This window comes from Halichoerus grypus, chromosome 9 (genome assembly GCF_964656455.1).
Source record: "Halichoerus grypus chromosome 9, mHalGry1.hap1.1, whole genome shotgun sequence".
Taxonomy (NCBI): Eukaryota; Metazoa; Chordata; class Mammalia; order Carnivora; family Phocidae; genus Halichoerus; species Halichoerus grypus.
The window spans coordinates 49378378-49393215 of NC_135720.1; the positions used below are offsets into that span (position 1 = coordinate 49378378).

Here is a 14838-nt window from a genome sequence, read left to right on the forward strand (position 1 = left end):
TTACTTTAGTATCATGAGTGGTGGGTGAGGTTGCTAAGACAGATTTCCAGGCCTCATCCCTAAAGATGTGACTTAGTAAGAGCCAAAATATTAAATTTTTTTTTAATTAAATATTTTATTTATTTATTCATGAGAGTCAGAGAGAGAGAGAGAGAGAGGCAGAGGCAGAGGGAGAAGCAGGCTCCCTGCCTAGCAGGAAGCCCGATGCGGGACTCAATCCCAGGACCCTGGGATCATGACCTGAGCCAAAGGCAGACGCCCAACCATCTGAGCCACCCAGGCGCCCCCAAAATATTAAATTTTAAAACTCCAGTGCCATAGACTATTATGAGAATCACTGGTGTCATGCATCTGACATTCAGCTTGTACAAAAATATTTATTTTACGAGAAAATGCATTTTAGCACAGTAATGCTATTTTTAAATCACTTCCATAGGCTTCTAAAACTTAAATCAATTTAAGAGATCTGCCTTTTAAAAATATTAGGTAATTTCCTGTATATTAGAAATCTTGCTACCTATGTTTATTATAATCATGCTCTGAGGTTGAAAACTGCAGGCTAATTTACTGTAGTAATCAGCCTCAAATCCCTTGCAGCATAAATTCTTATTAGCATTATATGTTATGGAATTTATAGACAGCTTCTTACCAGTGATCTGTCCCTTTGAGCCTTTTGATTTTCCTATTTGAAGAACCAAAATGGTTCAAAATGAGGATCTCTCACAGCACTTAAAATACATGGCAACCAACTAACCATTAAAATACACCTGTATCATACGTAAGTGTGAACGATCTCTAATTAGGGCAGGCTGAAAATGAGTGTCAAAAGTCCTTTATTCAGTGTCATACTTCGAACTTGAAACCATGGTTTCTGCCTCCTACTGCTTAAATCTTTTTGTTGGGAAGAAACCCTTCTGGTTTTGTTAAGTGAAACTCTCGTTCCACGGAGGAGGAAACTAAGGTCCGAAGAAACCAAATTATTTGTCCAAGGTCACACCCAGTATTAGTGACCAAGTCAGACAAAAACCCCTCGGTTCCAATATGATGGCCAACCCAGCTGCTTCTGTTCCCCCCTTTTTTTTTTTTCGATTTCATAACTGCACCCCTGTCTATACCCCCCTTTTTGGATAAAGTTGTTTTGTTTAACAGTCCTTCCCTACCTCCTTCTGCTTTTATGCCTTTGGGTAGTAAAACCTTAAACAGATAGTTAATGAATAACACTGGGCGTCCACATCTAATGCGGTGACTTTCACGGGCCTTTTTCTTTGGCCGAACATTTCTCTGAAAGGCTCTTAATCCTGGATTCTGCCGGGGGAGGGAGAAGGGGAGGGAGGTCACTGAGCGCGGACAAGTCCTTACATGTACACGCGCGCGCCCGGAACGCATCCTGCGGGGCCAAAGAGGAAACCAAGGAAGGATCTATTAGGGCGGGAGAAAAACACCGCGGTGGGAAATCCCTGAGCACCGGATCTGCCAACCCCTGGCAAAGCTAAGCAGAGCCGAGCGTGAACAAACTCCTTTAGGTGGCCAGGCACAGACACCGCAGCACCGCATAGGAAGATGGGGCGCGGCGGCTCCAGCCGCACCAGCGGGAGGGAGCGCCCGGGCGGCCCTTTTATAGGCCGGAGCCCACGCTCGCGCGCCCCCGCCCCTCGCACCGCCCCCGGGCCACGCGCAGAGCCGCGGCGTTACCTGAGAAGGGCCGGCTGCATCCGCGCCCGGCCCCGCCCGTTCCGCCGCCCGCCCTCCCGCGAGGCCGCGGCGGCACGAGATCTGCGCCTTGCCTTCCTCCTCCCGCGGGCGGGTTTTCTTACCTTGTAAAAAGCCGTCTCCGCGGCTGCCCCCGCCTCCTCCGCAGGATGTGAAATGGCGGTCGGCTAGGCGAGCGTGAGCACCGCAGCTCCGGCTTATCACGCCTCGCCGCCAAAACGGCCCCGAACACTGGCGGCCCCCCCTCCCGCAAGCCCCTCGGAGCCCATCCATGACATCGGCGCTCCGCCGCCCCCCTCCGCTGCCCCCACCCAGGTGGCCGTGCCCACCAGCCGAGTCATCGATTCCCCGCGCCAGTCGTGGGCCCAGCTTTCCACCAGCTCCCTCCCTCGCTGCGAGCCCCGGGGGCGGGGGAGAAAACACCTTCTCGGCCCCCGCCCGGGTGTCCCGCTCGGGTGCCCGCCCCGCTCCCTCCCTTTCCCGCCGCGTCCCCTCCCCCAACTACTCACCGCCCTCCCTTCGCCACACACACAACCCCCTTCTCCCCTCCCCCAGTGGTTGCGTCCGTGACATCATCATCATGGCAACAAGAGCTGCAGCCTGGGACCGAGGAGCCCGTGTGATTCCCGGCGGCGGCGGCAGTGGCGGCAGCACCAGCACCGACGAAAGCGCCAGGGCTTCTCTCCTATTGCCCCTCGCCGGGTGCTCCTGAGGAGGCGGCGGCAGCAGTGCCAACACCGCCCCGCCCGCCGCCGCTGCTCACGGTTTCTGTGTGTGAGGGGAGGGGGCCGAGCCGAAGAGGGGAGGGGGCGCCGCCGCCGCTGCTGTGGGGCCGTCGCTGCGGAAGAAGCCGCCGCCGCCGCCGCTGCTGCTGCTGCTGCCAGATCGCTCGTGAAGAGGAGGCGGTGGCGGCGGCGGCGAACATGTTTTCAGTGAGGATAGTGACTGCCGACTACTACATGGCCAGCCCGCTGCAGGGACTGGATATCTGCCAATCCCCCCTCACCCAGGCCCCTGTCAAGAAGGTGCCGGTGGTGCGAGTCTTCGGAGCGACCCCGGCAGGTAAGCGGGCGCGGGGCGCGGGCTGGAGCCGGCGGGGCGCCGGGGCTGCCCTCCCCGCCGCGCACACGCGCGCACGCCGCCGGCCCTGGTGTATCGCTGCCGCCTGTTCCCTTCCCTCCGCCCTTCTCGCCTTTCCCCCGGTGCGTGACAAGAGGCGCAAAAATGAGGGTCCGCGCGAGCGCTGCGCTGCCTCCTCCCCGGGGAGGGAGGCGGCGGGCGCCGAGTGTTTACAGTGCGTGCGGCGGTCGGGAGCCGGATCCGGACTCCCTATCTCGGGCCGGGGGGAAGCGAGCGCCCGCCAACAGCGCTCTGGCCCAGGAGGATGGGCCAGGTGACCGCGCCATGTCCTCCCTGAAAGGGTTCACAGGGCCCCGCTCTGAGGTCTGTCGCTGGTGGGACTGCGGACACCCCCGTGCGTCTCCCAAGTGCCCTTTCTGGAAATGGCTTTAAGAGGAGTGAGGAAGTGTCAGCTCTCTGTATTCAGTCTCTCCTCGCCGCCTCTCGCCCGCGCTCTCCTCTGCCCCTTCCGGAGATGCCGCGGGCTGAAGAGTGGCGCCTGGGGCCAAATAATTTTTCGCATTGAAGTGACCATGTGGTTCTGCTGTGAGTGCAGGTCGTGACTCCTTAGAGTTTAAGCCTCAGAGTCTGGGGACTGGGCAGCATCCTCAGGTGCATTGCTTTGAGGGAAACGTGGATCCTTGGGACTAGAAAATGCGTGTGTGCTGCCCAACGTAAAACATCCCACTCAATAACGTGAATTTCTTAAGAACCGCAGCTAAACTCAGCAACACAAACATTTAGAAATGCCCCTATGCTGAGTTGTGGTATTGCATTTTAAATACACGTATCTTTAAAATAAAAACTGATGAACGAGTAGGGTGGGGAGACAGCAGTGACAGAAGCTACATTCTCAAAAGCTCTTAGGGGTTTGTGATAATATAAATAGGCAGTGGCCAGATTTACAAGGTTTTAAAGTGTTGTGATTTTCGACATGCTTTGAACTACCTACATGAAATAATGGAGCTGCCTCCTAGAAAGGGATGCTCTTACCTCTAGCTATGTATTGCCCTATGGGATTTTAGATAGCATTTCCCACTTGATGCTCCTTGCCCTAATCACTATTCATCTTATTACTGTTTCTGTGGACTACCAAGATAACACTTTCTCAAACACAAGCACTCATTTTCAAGCAGTTTTCTTTTAATGTGAATTCTCTTTGTTAAAAATTTCAGTGTTGTTAGTGAGATTTGTATTCCTTTTTAAAATAATGAAAACGATTTTGATGATAGGGACCTGATAAAATGGGGACTTCGAGTGCTGTTCATTTGGTGAAAGTATAACACCTGAAACTTTGGAGGCTGGAAAACAGAGGCAATGAAGTTCTGAAGGATAGATTTTCTGCCCTTTTAAATGTATTGGTGCTTTGTTTCTCATTGGAATTTCAGTGTAATATACTGTTTGTTCTCACTTCAAGTACAGAGGAAGAATAAGATAGTGACGTTTATATAGCTCTCTTCAGCCAGATTTCTGAATTATAAAGTGACATGCTAATAGGATATATTGTGGCATTTCTATGTATTAAAGTTTGTATGATTTGGATTACTTTTCTGCACATAGTTGTTTGTTTGTTTGTTTTTTCCCCCTCTACACAAGTCATTGTGTAGATATTGGATATCATCCAATATCCCTGGATGATTTTCAAGCTGTGTTATAGTAGTTTGTGGAATAGGTGAATTTCACTGTGAGCTAGCAGTAATTCTATAACGTGAGAAAATACTCTTTAAAAGATAAAGATGATGAGGTACTTTTGTGTTTTTCAATATAAAAAAGACACAGGACTATTCGATGATAAATATTTTTTCCCTTCTGGACATCTTACAATAGATTAACAGCCCCCCCTTAAAAAAACTTCGAAAAATGTACTTTGAAATGTATAATGTAAATGAATGTGGATGACTTTTTTGTACATATATCGAAGGATATAAAACTTGATACAAAGAAACTGAAACTTAAAGTTAAGGAGTATCAAATTGAGTTTACTATAAATATAGTTCTCCGTTTTACACATAAAACTTCTGTTTCTTCAACAGGTGAAAAAATTTGAAGTCACGGGCATACATTTAGAGGTTATAGCCTTCAGAAATCAAGCCAACATTTTTAACATGTTAGAAACTCCCAGTAAAATTAGTATTAATGAAACGTAAACAAAAACTGTACAATTATCTGCTCCTGAATTCTCTCCCCAAAGACAACTAGTCCAGTTCACCCATTAAAATAAAACTTGAAAATAATATAAAAGGTCAATCTGACTTAGTAAAACTCTGAATGATAGAATTTTTAATGAAGACTGTTTGGAAATACGAACTATGTTTATTTACTAATTAGTAAAACAAATTAATGAAAAATAGTAACATAAATCTGTGTTACTAGAGTACCATAAATTTAAGCCTTTCATATAAATTTAAGCCTTTCACATATAGTAGTTAATTTTGGAAGCCCTTAATTATCTTGATTTGGAGAAAAGCTGTTTTTAAACTGAGTTTGCTTTATAAATGAGTCCTGAAAAATAAGCAGAAAAAATTGTTTCCCAAATAAAGAGGGCATTTTATATTTGTATTATAAATTCTGAACTGATTGGTTTCTTACATTTTTACTAGTTCAGTTTTTCTATTCAAAAAGGTATTTTTCTGCTTTAGAAAACAGTCCGGTTGACTTCTGATTGTCCTGTGTTTTGAGGGCATATCTTGAGTAATTTAAGAAATAAATTGTCTTAGGTTTAAAAGCTCTCCTATCTTGAGTTGGTGAAATTTGAAAAGGTATTAAAGAAAGTGGCATATTCAAATTTGAATGGTAGATCCTAACTCATTTAATCCCTTGCCGACTGAGGATATTGATTACTGAATCACTTAATTTTTCTTCATGTGAGTGATGGAATTATTTTTAAAACCAAAAAACCTCTTCTGCTTTTCTTCACTCATTTAAAAATGTCTTGAACGTTGTTTTGATATAACAATGTATTGAGCAATGTAACAACGTTTCAGTAACTTGTTTTAATGGAGAGAAGCAAGGTTATAAATAACTAAAGCAGAGGGCTGTGTTTTTTCACTTAGATTTGAATACAGGTGTGACTGCTCTGGGAATTCACTTCAAATAAAATCCTAAGGCTTCATTGTGAAGACCTGACTCCGGTGGATCTGGGAAGCTGTCCGGTTTCCACATCCCAGCTCTTGCTTAGTTGCTTGATGTAACTCACTTCATGTTGAGTTTAGAAAGCTCTCAGTTTTCTCAGCACCAGGTTAAACAGAATTATCCTCTCAAAAAGCTTCCCTGCTGAGATGCAGAGTAGGAGTAAATAGAAGAGTGTGAGTGAGATGTTCACACAGCAAGTAATTAACAAAGTAGGCCAAACAGACTATAGAGGGAGCTGCTTGTCTTTAAGATTACTGTAAGGAACTCTGCCACTCCCCCCTCTAGTCTTCCTCCAGATAGTAAAAATTTTAGTAGATTGTTCTAGATGCTAACTGTTAAACATGAAATCAAGTTTTTCAACATAAGAAATTGATCATTCTGAAATGCTATATAAATTTATGTAGTTGTTTAATAACCTCACTTCTTTTGTAAATTGGATTATTAACTAAGTTTGAGACGAATACAGTTTTGAAAAACATAGCATTTATCAACAATTCAAATTACAACTAATTTCAACTAATTTCTCTAATAAAACTCTTGTTTGTTCATAGTCTTTTTTTTTTTTTTTGCTAAGCCATTTAAAAAGATTTTAAGATCACATAATACCTATTTGATGTAATTACTAGAAAGGTTTTTCAGGAGCACTACTGAGATTTAGTGATTTACTACAAACAAAATTAATGACTTTATTTAGTAGGCATTTGGAGCCCTGAGTAGCAAATTTTGTTAGCTTTCTGTATTATATTTGATTTAAAATCACAATTAGTAAATCAGAGGATGAAGCAGGGCCCTCTTAAGTCTGGACACAGTAGAATCTGGTAATAGTGATTGGGTTCATTCAGTGAACACTTAATGAGAACCTACTGTGTATATTGAGCTATTTTTGGTGTCATTATGAACAACTTTTACCCTCTAGACTCTCACAATATAGTAGAGATGACATGGAAACATAAGTCAAACATAGTTTGATTGGAGTATGACGGAAAATGTGTTTAAGAAAGCAAAGACTCAAAGGAGGACATGTCAGTGACCAACTAGCAGGCAAAAAGGGGAGTCAGGGAAGGCTTCATGAAGGAAGTATGGATTAAGTCATTTTTAAGGAATATCCAAATTCTGATAGAGGAACAGATACAAGGTAATTCACAAAGAGAAAACTGCTCTCGGCAGGGCAGCTTGGCAATACATATCATAATCCTTGAAATGTTTTTTGACCCAATAATTCTAGTTTTAGGGATTTTAATCTATGAATGTAAATCTTTTGGCAAAATCTGATTATCTTTTGAATCCATCTACTTCTTTTCATTATCCATCACCACCCTAAACTACTAGCATTTTTGGATGCATTTACAATAGCCTCCTAATCTTGGCCTACCCCAGTCCACTCTGTTCCCTTCTAATCTGTTTTCTACACTGTAATCAGAGGGATCTTTTCAAAATGCAACCCTGATTATATCACCCTACTACTTGATATGCTTCAGTAGCTTTCCATTGCATTTAGGATAAGGACAAAGCTACATGTCTTATGTGGTGACGTCTACATGTCTTACAAGGTCTTGCATATAGTCTGGCCCCTACCTTTCTATCCAGTCATGGCTTGAGCCATGTTCTTCTTGCCTTGCTCTTTGTGTTCCAGCCATATTGGCCTTATTTCAGTCCCTATTCTTGCCATGCTCCCTTCCACAATGATGCCTTTGTACCTGCTGTTCCCTCTGCCTAGAATGTTTTTCCTTTTCCTTCACCTAAACTCTGATTTATCTTTCCTCAGGGAAGCCTTCCCTATCAGAGACTCTCAAAACTCCATAAACTCTCCTTCATAACACTTGTTATAATTGTAATTGTATATATGTTGGAGATTAATGTCTGTTTTTCCCAATAACCTCCATAAATGCTGGTAATGTGTTCATTTCTGCTCACTATTATACAGTCAATACTTACCACAGTGCTTGAAAATCAAGCATTTTTGCAAGAATTAATCAGTAGATGATAGTCATCAACAGGGCACAACCTCAAATATTCAACAGTTGGGAAGTGGTTACATAAACTGGGCATATTCATATAGTAGAACTAATGTCATTAAAAAAACATTTTAGAAGAATATAAAATAATATAGGACAATGCTCAGTATATTATGTGAAAAAAATGAGTTTGCAAAATAGTCATTTATTAAAATGCAGAAAAAATACACAAAAATATAAAGGTTGGTTATTTCTGAGAGGTGTGTTTTGAATTTTTTAGATTTTCTTAGAGAATGTATTGATTTTATAATTTGAGAAAAAACTGTGTACAAAATTAAGGAAAAACTGGCTTTCTAGGTATGGTTCAGAAATACAGCAAAAGAGACTTGAAGTTCATACTGGGCTCCAAAATAAGTATCCACACAAATGCATGATTGTGTGATGATAGTATTGAACTTTATTATATAAATTCAGTTTAGGAACTGCAGAATGATTCTTACATTAAAGCAAGCCAGTAATTTCTGGCTTTTTTTTTTTTAATTATACCCATTCATATGTAAACTGATTTTAATTTTAAAATGTTTTGAAAAGTAGTGCGGTTTTGGCACATAGCAACAATGAAACAGAGTGGAGGCCAGAAACTGACTTAAATATAAATAAGAACTTTGTGAAAATGGATGCTACCTTTACCCATTAGTATGGAAAAAAATTATTTAGTAAATAGTGTTGAGATAGCCAGTTAATCATCTGGAAAAATAAGTTGGCTTCCTGATGAATCAGAAGATTTAAATGTGAAAACAAAACAAAACAACATAGGATAATTATTTTTAATATAATCTAGGAATGGCAAAGACCTTTCAAAGTATAAAACAGAGCTGGAGCCAGGTTGCTGATCTTTACAACATAAAATAAATTCTGTATAGAGAAAAAAAATCTTAAAAGAAACAGACTAGTAAAACTTATTTGTACACTTTTCACAAAGGACTAATGTCCTGTTAATATACAAAGAGCTCCTAGAAAATAATCTAGTAGACAAAATGAGCAAAGAGAATTCATATGAAAAGGTGTGCAATCTTATTTATAAAGGAGATGTAAATTAAAGCTACAACATACTATTTATCACCTATCAAATTAGGAACAATTGATTACATAGTATAACTTGGGGAGAATGAGAGGAAGAGGAAATGGGCATTCTCATATTGCTGGTGGGAATATAAACTTCATTTTCTATGGAAAGCAATTTGGAAATCATTTTCAAAATTAAAGATACACATATATTTTGATCTAGCAATTTCATTCAAGGATTTTATTCTCAAATATTTTATATATGTATTAAATGAACATGTAAAAATATCTGTGGCAGCATTGTTTGTCATTGCAAAAAATTGGAAACCTAAGCATAAATGAGTTAGGGGAGTGGTTAAGTAAATAATGGTATATCTATTCAATGGAATACTAGGCAACCCTTAAAGTAACAAAGCAACACTGTGTACTGCAATGGTGCCATGTCTAAGATATATTAAGAGAAAAAAAAGCAACATGTAAGACTCCCATGTATAGTATGCTGCCATTTGTGTGGTTTAAAAAATACATATAAAATATATATGTACTTGTGTGTATATATCTGTGTGTGTGTGTGTGTGTGTGTGTGTGTGTGTTTATAAATATCAAAGGATATATGAGAGTTTGGTAACAGTGGTTGCTTCCAGTGAAGGGAACTGGTAGCCTAGAGGACAAAGGTGGGAGACTGAATTTTTTTTAGTATACTGTGGTAATTTTGGAATTTTTTTTTTACCATGTGCATGTGATACCTATTCAAAGTTTGGGTTTTTTTTTAAGTTGTGTTTGAAGGAATTGGTAAAGAAGAACAAAAACAAAAGGCTGTAATAGTTGTGAACAGTTATCAAATGACTACTGCAATACTGTTTAATTTTAGATTTTGCTAGAGGTCTTCTAATTCAGAGCCTCCCGATGATATTATGTGGTTCACTGGAGGGTGGCCCTAGTGGAGTGGATCTAAAGGAAGGCTTTTGGGGTTCCTTTAAGCAGGTACCATCATGAGCAATAACCTGCAGTTACTGCTCCTTTTGATATTTTTAATGCATTAAAGATGTGCTTTATTACTTGGAATCTACTTCAGCTCGCCACAGAATATGCAGCTGCCTCTTGTGGAGAAGGGATCATGGAGCTACTGCTATTGGAGTTTATATTCTGGGTGCCTGAGGAGCATGTTACACGGTGCAAGGTGTAGCCCAATGACAGTGAGAGCACAGAGTAGCAGGCATGTTGATTGCCCCAGGGAGCCCAGCTCTAGGCCTGAATTTCTGTATTCGCCTGTATTGGATCTCCTAGTCATGTGTATCTGATGTGTCATTTAGCTTGCTGCAAGGTGGCTCCCTAATAGTGCATGTATGTTTTGCAAAAATAAACATCATTGTTATTTTGAAATATTATTCTCGATGTGAAAAAGGCTGCATTTGAGATTCATTCATATTATTACAAACCTCATTTAAATTTTAATTTTCTTCTATAATTATATAAAGAAAATGTGATAAATTTTTTTCACCAAGCACCATGTTGATGCTTCCAAATGCCCTTCTGTTGGCCTCTGTGCTGAACAGATATTATTTACAATGTGAAAAAGGTTGGGAAACACTGTTCTGGTCAAATCCTTTCATTTTATATAAAGAGAACTGAAATCTAGATAGGTAAGCTCAGGGATTTGTCCAGTGTCCTATAAGTTGTTTGTGTGGGCTAGGGGTGAAAACTAAGGATCTTGACTCTTAGCTCTCACTGCCTCACACTGTCCCCCCAAACCTGAGGGAAAATTGGAAGAAGGCATTGATAATTGAAAGGTGAACATACTGAACCTTGAAGGAATTATTAGAAGACCGGCATGTACACAGTTTAGAAATCTTTAAGGGCCTACTGTGTGTAATAGTGCTTAGAATCTTCCTGTAAAATAGGTTGTAGTGGGATTCGTTTTATAATGAGGTTTAAGGAGGTTGGGGTTAAACAGATTTCAAAGGATGTTGTCATTAGCGATAGACATTTCAAAGAAATACTCAGCAACTTACTAAGATATGGGGTATGGTATGTTGTATGTTAATTTGGTACCTGGCTGTCATTTTAACACCACAGTGATACTAAATAAGAGAGGAAATAATGGGAGTTCAGGTACAGTGAACTTTGGGTAAAATGTGTTAACTTAGAGTTTCCAGGTAAGATACAGATAGGGCAGGAGTAAGTGTCTTAGGCAATTAAAACAAAACTCCACTGTTTAAACGTAAAGTAGATATATTTTTGAGATTAAAACAAATTATAAGTAAAAATAAAACCCTCTTAATAACGGTCTATTTAATCTTTTGGTGTGTGGGTGTTTTTTTTGTTTTTTGTTGTTTTTGTTTTTGTCATTTAAGTTTTTCAGATGACCTTCTGTGTTTCTTCCAGTTCTCTGTAGCTTTTTAAATATTTCTTTTTTTTCAATGAAAAATATTTTGTTGCTTAATTAGTATTGGCAAACTGGACTGTTTTCTGCAGCAGAAATTGAATGTATGCCTAGCAAAGTAAATTCTGAGAAAGGGTAGTAATTGTCATTGTAAATGTTAGGGTTTTTTTGGTCCAATTCTATTTTCTTTTTAGACGTTAGTTGTGGGAAAAACTAAGAATTTGAGGTCAATTTCCTTGGGGGTAGTTATTTAATTTTCTTTGGGTTGAGAGAGCATTTACTATATAAACGATTCAAATAATAAAAGAAAGCGTGTTACCTCAAAAATGCTTGTGTAATAAATAACAATATAACAAGAGTTTTCTATTTTTCTTCCATTTATTACAATTACCAAGGAAGTATAACCATAATTAAAGAAATATCTTATTTTGCATATATATTTACACTTCAAAGTAATTTATATATTAAATTAGGTTTTGTTTGAGATGGTGAAATGAAAGGTTTTGTAAGTAAGAATACATGTTGATATGTGAAAAAATGTGAAGTTAAAACATGTTGGCATACTCCTAGTTTCTCAGAACAAGAAAATGACTAATCTAAATTTCATTTCAGAATAAAAACCAAGACAAGCCACATAAAAGCAACCTAAAAATTAAACTGTCATCATATTATTTGTTTTAAAACTATGGAATAATATATCTGAGGAAGATTTCTCTCAAAATTGTTTTTCTCAATTTCAAGTAAGTAATTTATTTTGGTTAATATATTGGGGATGAGGGGGGTTGGGGGTAAGCCTTGGCATTGAAGTTGATAAATCCTACTCATCCTTAAAAGTAACAACTCAAATATTAACCTCTTTAAAGCCTTTTGTGACTCCTTTGCCCATTCTCAAAAGGTTATCTCTTTGGCTTCCCGTAGTCTTAGCCCCCTTTCACATTGGTGATAAAGGAGTTACTACATTTAGTGTTGTGTTTGTCTGTAGGCATGGTTACATGGCACCCTTGTGTGCCTCCCTGCCCCCCCCGCCCCCAATACCTGTTAGACTGTCTTCTGCTGAGAGACCCTGGTCAAGTTATTTTACTTAAGTGAGCCCTAATTTCCTCCTCTGTAAAATGAGTTCTAATAATTTTTACCTCATTGGATTATTATGATTAAAAATAATCAGCAAATGTGTGGCATGATATCAATATAAGTGTTACTTTCTTTACTCTTCTAACTCCAGAATCTGCCACATTATTTCATATATACTAAGATTAATTATTAATTTCTCAGAACAGGGCAAACTAAAGTACCTGCACATTGTGGTGTAAAGCTTTTTGTAGTTGGTCACTACCTCTTATGTCTTCAGGCTAGGTAATTACCTGTTTAAAATACTTTTTAAAGAGTTGACTTTTTTATAAATACCCATTAGGCCTGATTTTTCTTTTTTAACTGTTGATCTATAGAGAGAAACAAAAGTGTCCAGGCCTGATCTTGGCCTTGAAAAAGGGCAATGTTAAGCCATTGATTCAAGGAGTAACTATAATTTTCCAATGCTGCAGATTAGGTTAAGTTTATTTCTTCTGAAAGAGCCTTATTTTCCAAAGCCTTCAGTAGTGCCTTCTTTATTAAAGACGGTGGTAGAAAGAATTAAAAGTATGTGTGCCAGAGGTCACAAAGGTGATAATAGGATTTATTGCTCTCCTGTTTTTGCCGTTTGTGAATTCATAAAACACAAAAATTGAAGCCATTGGTTTTTAAACTTATTTAGGATTGTGGAATGTGGACCAAATGAATTCATTATTGCCTGGAGTTTCAATTTCTTCACCATATTTTCCCTATATGTATTCCCAGGTTTGGTTTGGGTTTTTTTGTTTTGTTTTGTTTTTAATAACATTGTCTTTTAATTTTTTTCTTTAAGTCATTAGAAAGATTTTCAAATTAATTTTGATGACTCACTCCTTGGTTGATGATGCTTAATGATTTTAAAATAGAAGCCAGGTTAGTCAAAAGACACTACTTTTAAGTCATTTTACTAACAGAGATTATAGGCCATTTATTGACCCCTTACTATGTACTCAGTTCTAAGTGAGTGTTTTAATCTTTACAACAACTCTGTAAAATGGGTACTATTATCCCCATTTTACAGTTGAGGAAATGAGGCTTGGAGAGGTTAATTAATTTTTGCCTAAAGTTATTCAGCATATATTTACCTCATAGCATGTGAGGATTAAAATGAGGGAATGTGTATTAGCCTAAACAGAAGAAGCAGAGAAGCAAAATCTGAGATTTTGTAATTTGATAATAGCCATTATTGAGACATGACCGTGACCATGAACATAGTCTTATTCACTTTTGTGTATGTATCATAGTATACCCTGCTACTCTGTACTGACCCTTTTTTTCCTGAGCAATATTAAGTCTCTCAAATTCATGTTCCCATTTGGACTGGATTGTTTTGTTTTATGTATATGTGCTTATAAGGTGATAGTGGGACTTGACTATAATATCGGTCTGATACAAAATATCTTTATAAGTTTAGTTTGATTAAACAAGTAGTATATGAATATATTCTCTTTGTGAAATTTAACAAACAGAAACAGGTAAAACATAAATCCACTTGTATTGGTTTTTGCATAACCTCCCCAAAATGTAGTGGTATAAAATAAGCTATTTGTTAGCGTATGATTCCGGGATGGGCTCAGTTAAGCAATTCTGCCCCTGCTGGTGGCTGGGCTGCTTATATGGTGCGGTCAGCTGAGAGGTCAGCAGGAAGGCGATTGATCTAGGATGGCTTCATTCATATGTCTGGATATTGGTGCCAGCTGTTGGCTAGGGTCGTGGAGTGCCATTTGTCTCCAGCAGGCTGGTCTTCCGCTGGAGGCAGTAGTAGTAGGGTTTATGGAAGCAGAAAGTGAAGGCAAGCCCCGTATATTTTATCTTGTTCCATGGCCAAAGCAAAACATGGCAAAGCTCAGGGCAGTGTGGAAAGGGTTTCCTAAGAGTGTGTGACTCATTAGGGGGCCATTATTGCAATAATCTATACCACTGTTGCTGGCTGACTCATTTTTCAGGAAACATTTGTCAGTGTGTCGGTGCCCTACTCTTGAAAAAGTATAGTATTTAAAAATTTATTCAATTCAGATAAATTTAGCTAATTCCTTGTTCTTGTTTTATTCCATTCTCATCATTGCTCAGCATCATTCCTGGTCCCATTTAATCAACAGATATTTACTGAGCCCCCACTAAGTGCACAATAAGGTATCAGGTGGGCAGCAGATGGAGCAGGATTACTGTGTTCATCATCCAAGTTTCTTAAACTTCCCTACCTATCTGCTCTATTATATGAACAGGATTCTATAAAAGCAGGCAATTACAACTTTTCTGAAAATGACCCACAGCCCACATAAGATAGAATATATCTTGTGTACTATATTTTTTAAATGTCTTACAAGAATATTTTCAAGAGAAGAAAAAGTGTAACACAGGTTGTTT

At 39.5% G+C, this 14838-nt stretch overlaps 2 protein-coding genes across 9 annotated transcripts in view; one reads left to right on the forward strand and one right to left on the reverse strand.

Moving 5' to 3' along the window:
- Nucleotides 1-2168, reverse strand: part of LOC144379052 (uncharacterized) — a 110494-nt gene extending 108326 nt beyond the window's left edge. For all 4 annotated transcript variants that reach the window (XR_013441150.1, XR_013441151.1, XR_013441152.1 and 1 more), the window contains exon 1: nucleotides 1815-2168. Coding sequence is in view for 1 of the 4 variants with exons in the window: in XM_078054867.1 (XP_077910993.1) it covers nucleotides 1815-1983 (169 nt within the window). In the remaining 3 variants the exon portion in view is untranslated. The remainder of the gene's footprint in view (nucleotides 1-1814) is intronic.
- The window catches only part of REV3L (REV3 like, DNA directed polymerase zeta catalytic subunit), a 179791-nt gene continuing 167097 nt past the window's right edge, over nucleotides 2145-14838 (forward strand). For 4 of the 5 annotated variants that reach the window (XR_013441149.1, XM_078054859.1, XM_078054860.1 and 1 more), the window contains exon 1: nucleotides 2145-2772. Coding sequence is in view for 3 of the 5 variants with exons in the window: in XM_078054859.1 (XP_077910985.1) it covers nucleotides 2634-2772 (139 nt within the window). In the remaining 2 variants the exon portion in view is untranslated. Of the gene's footprint in view, nucleotides 2773-11976; nucleotides 12105-14838 lie in introns of all 5 variants that reach the window. The other variant, XM_078054861.1, reaches the window with a different exon arrangement.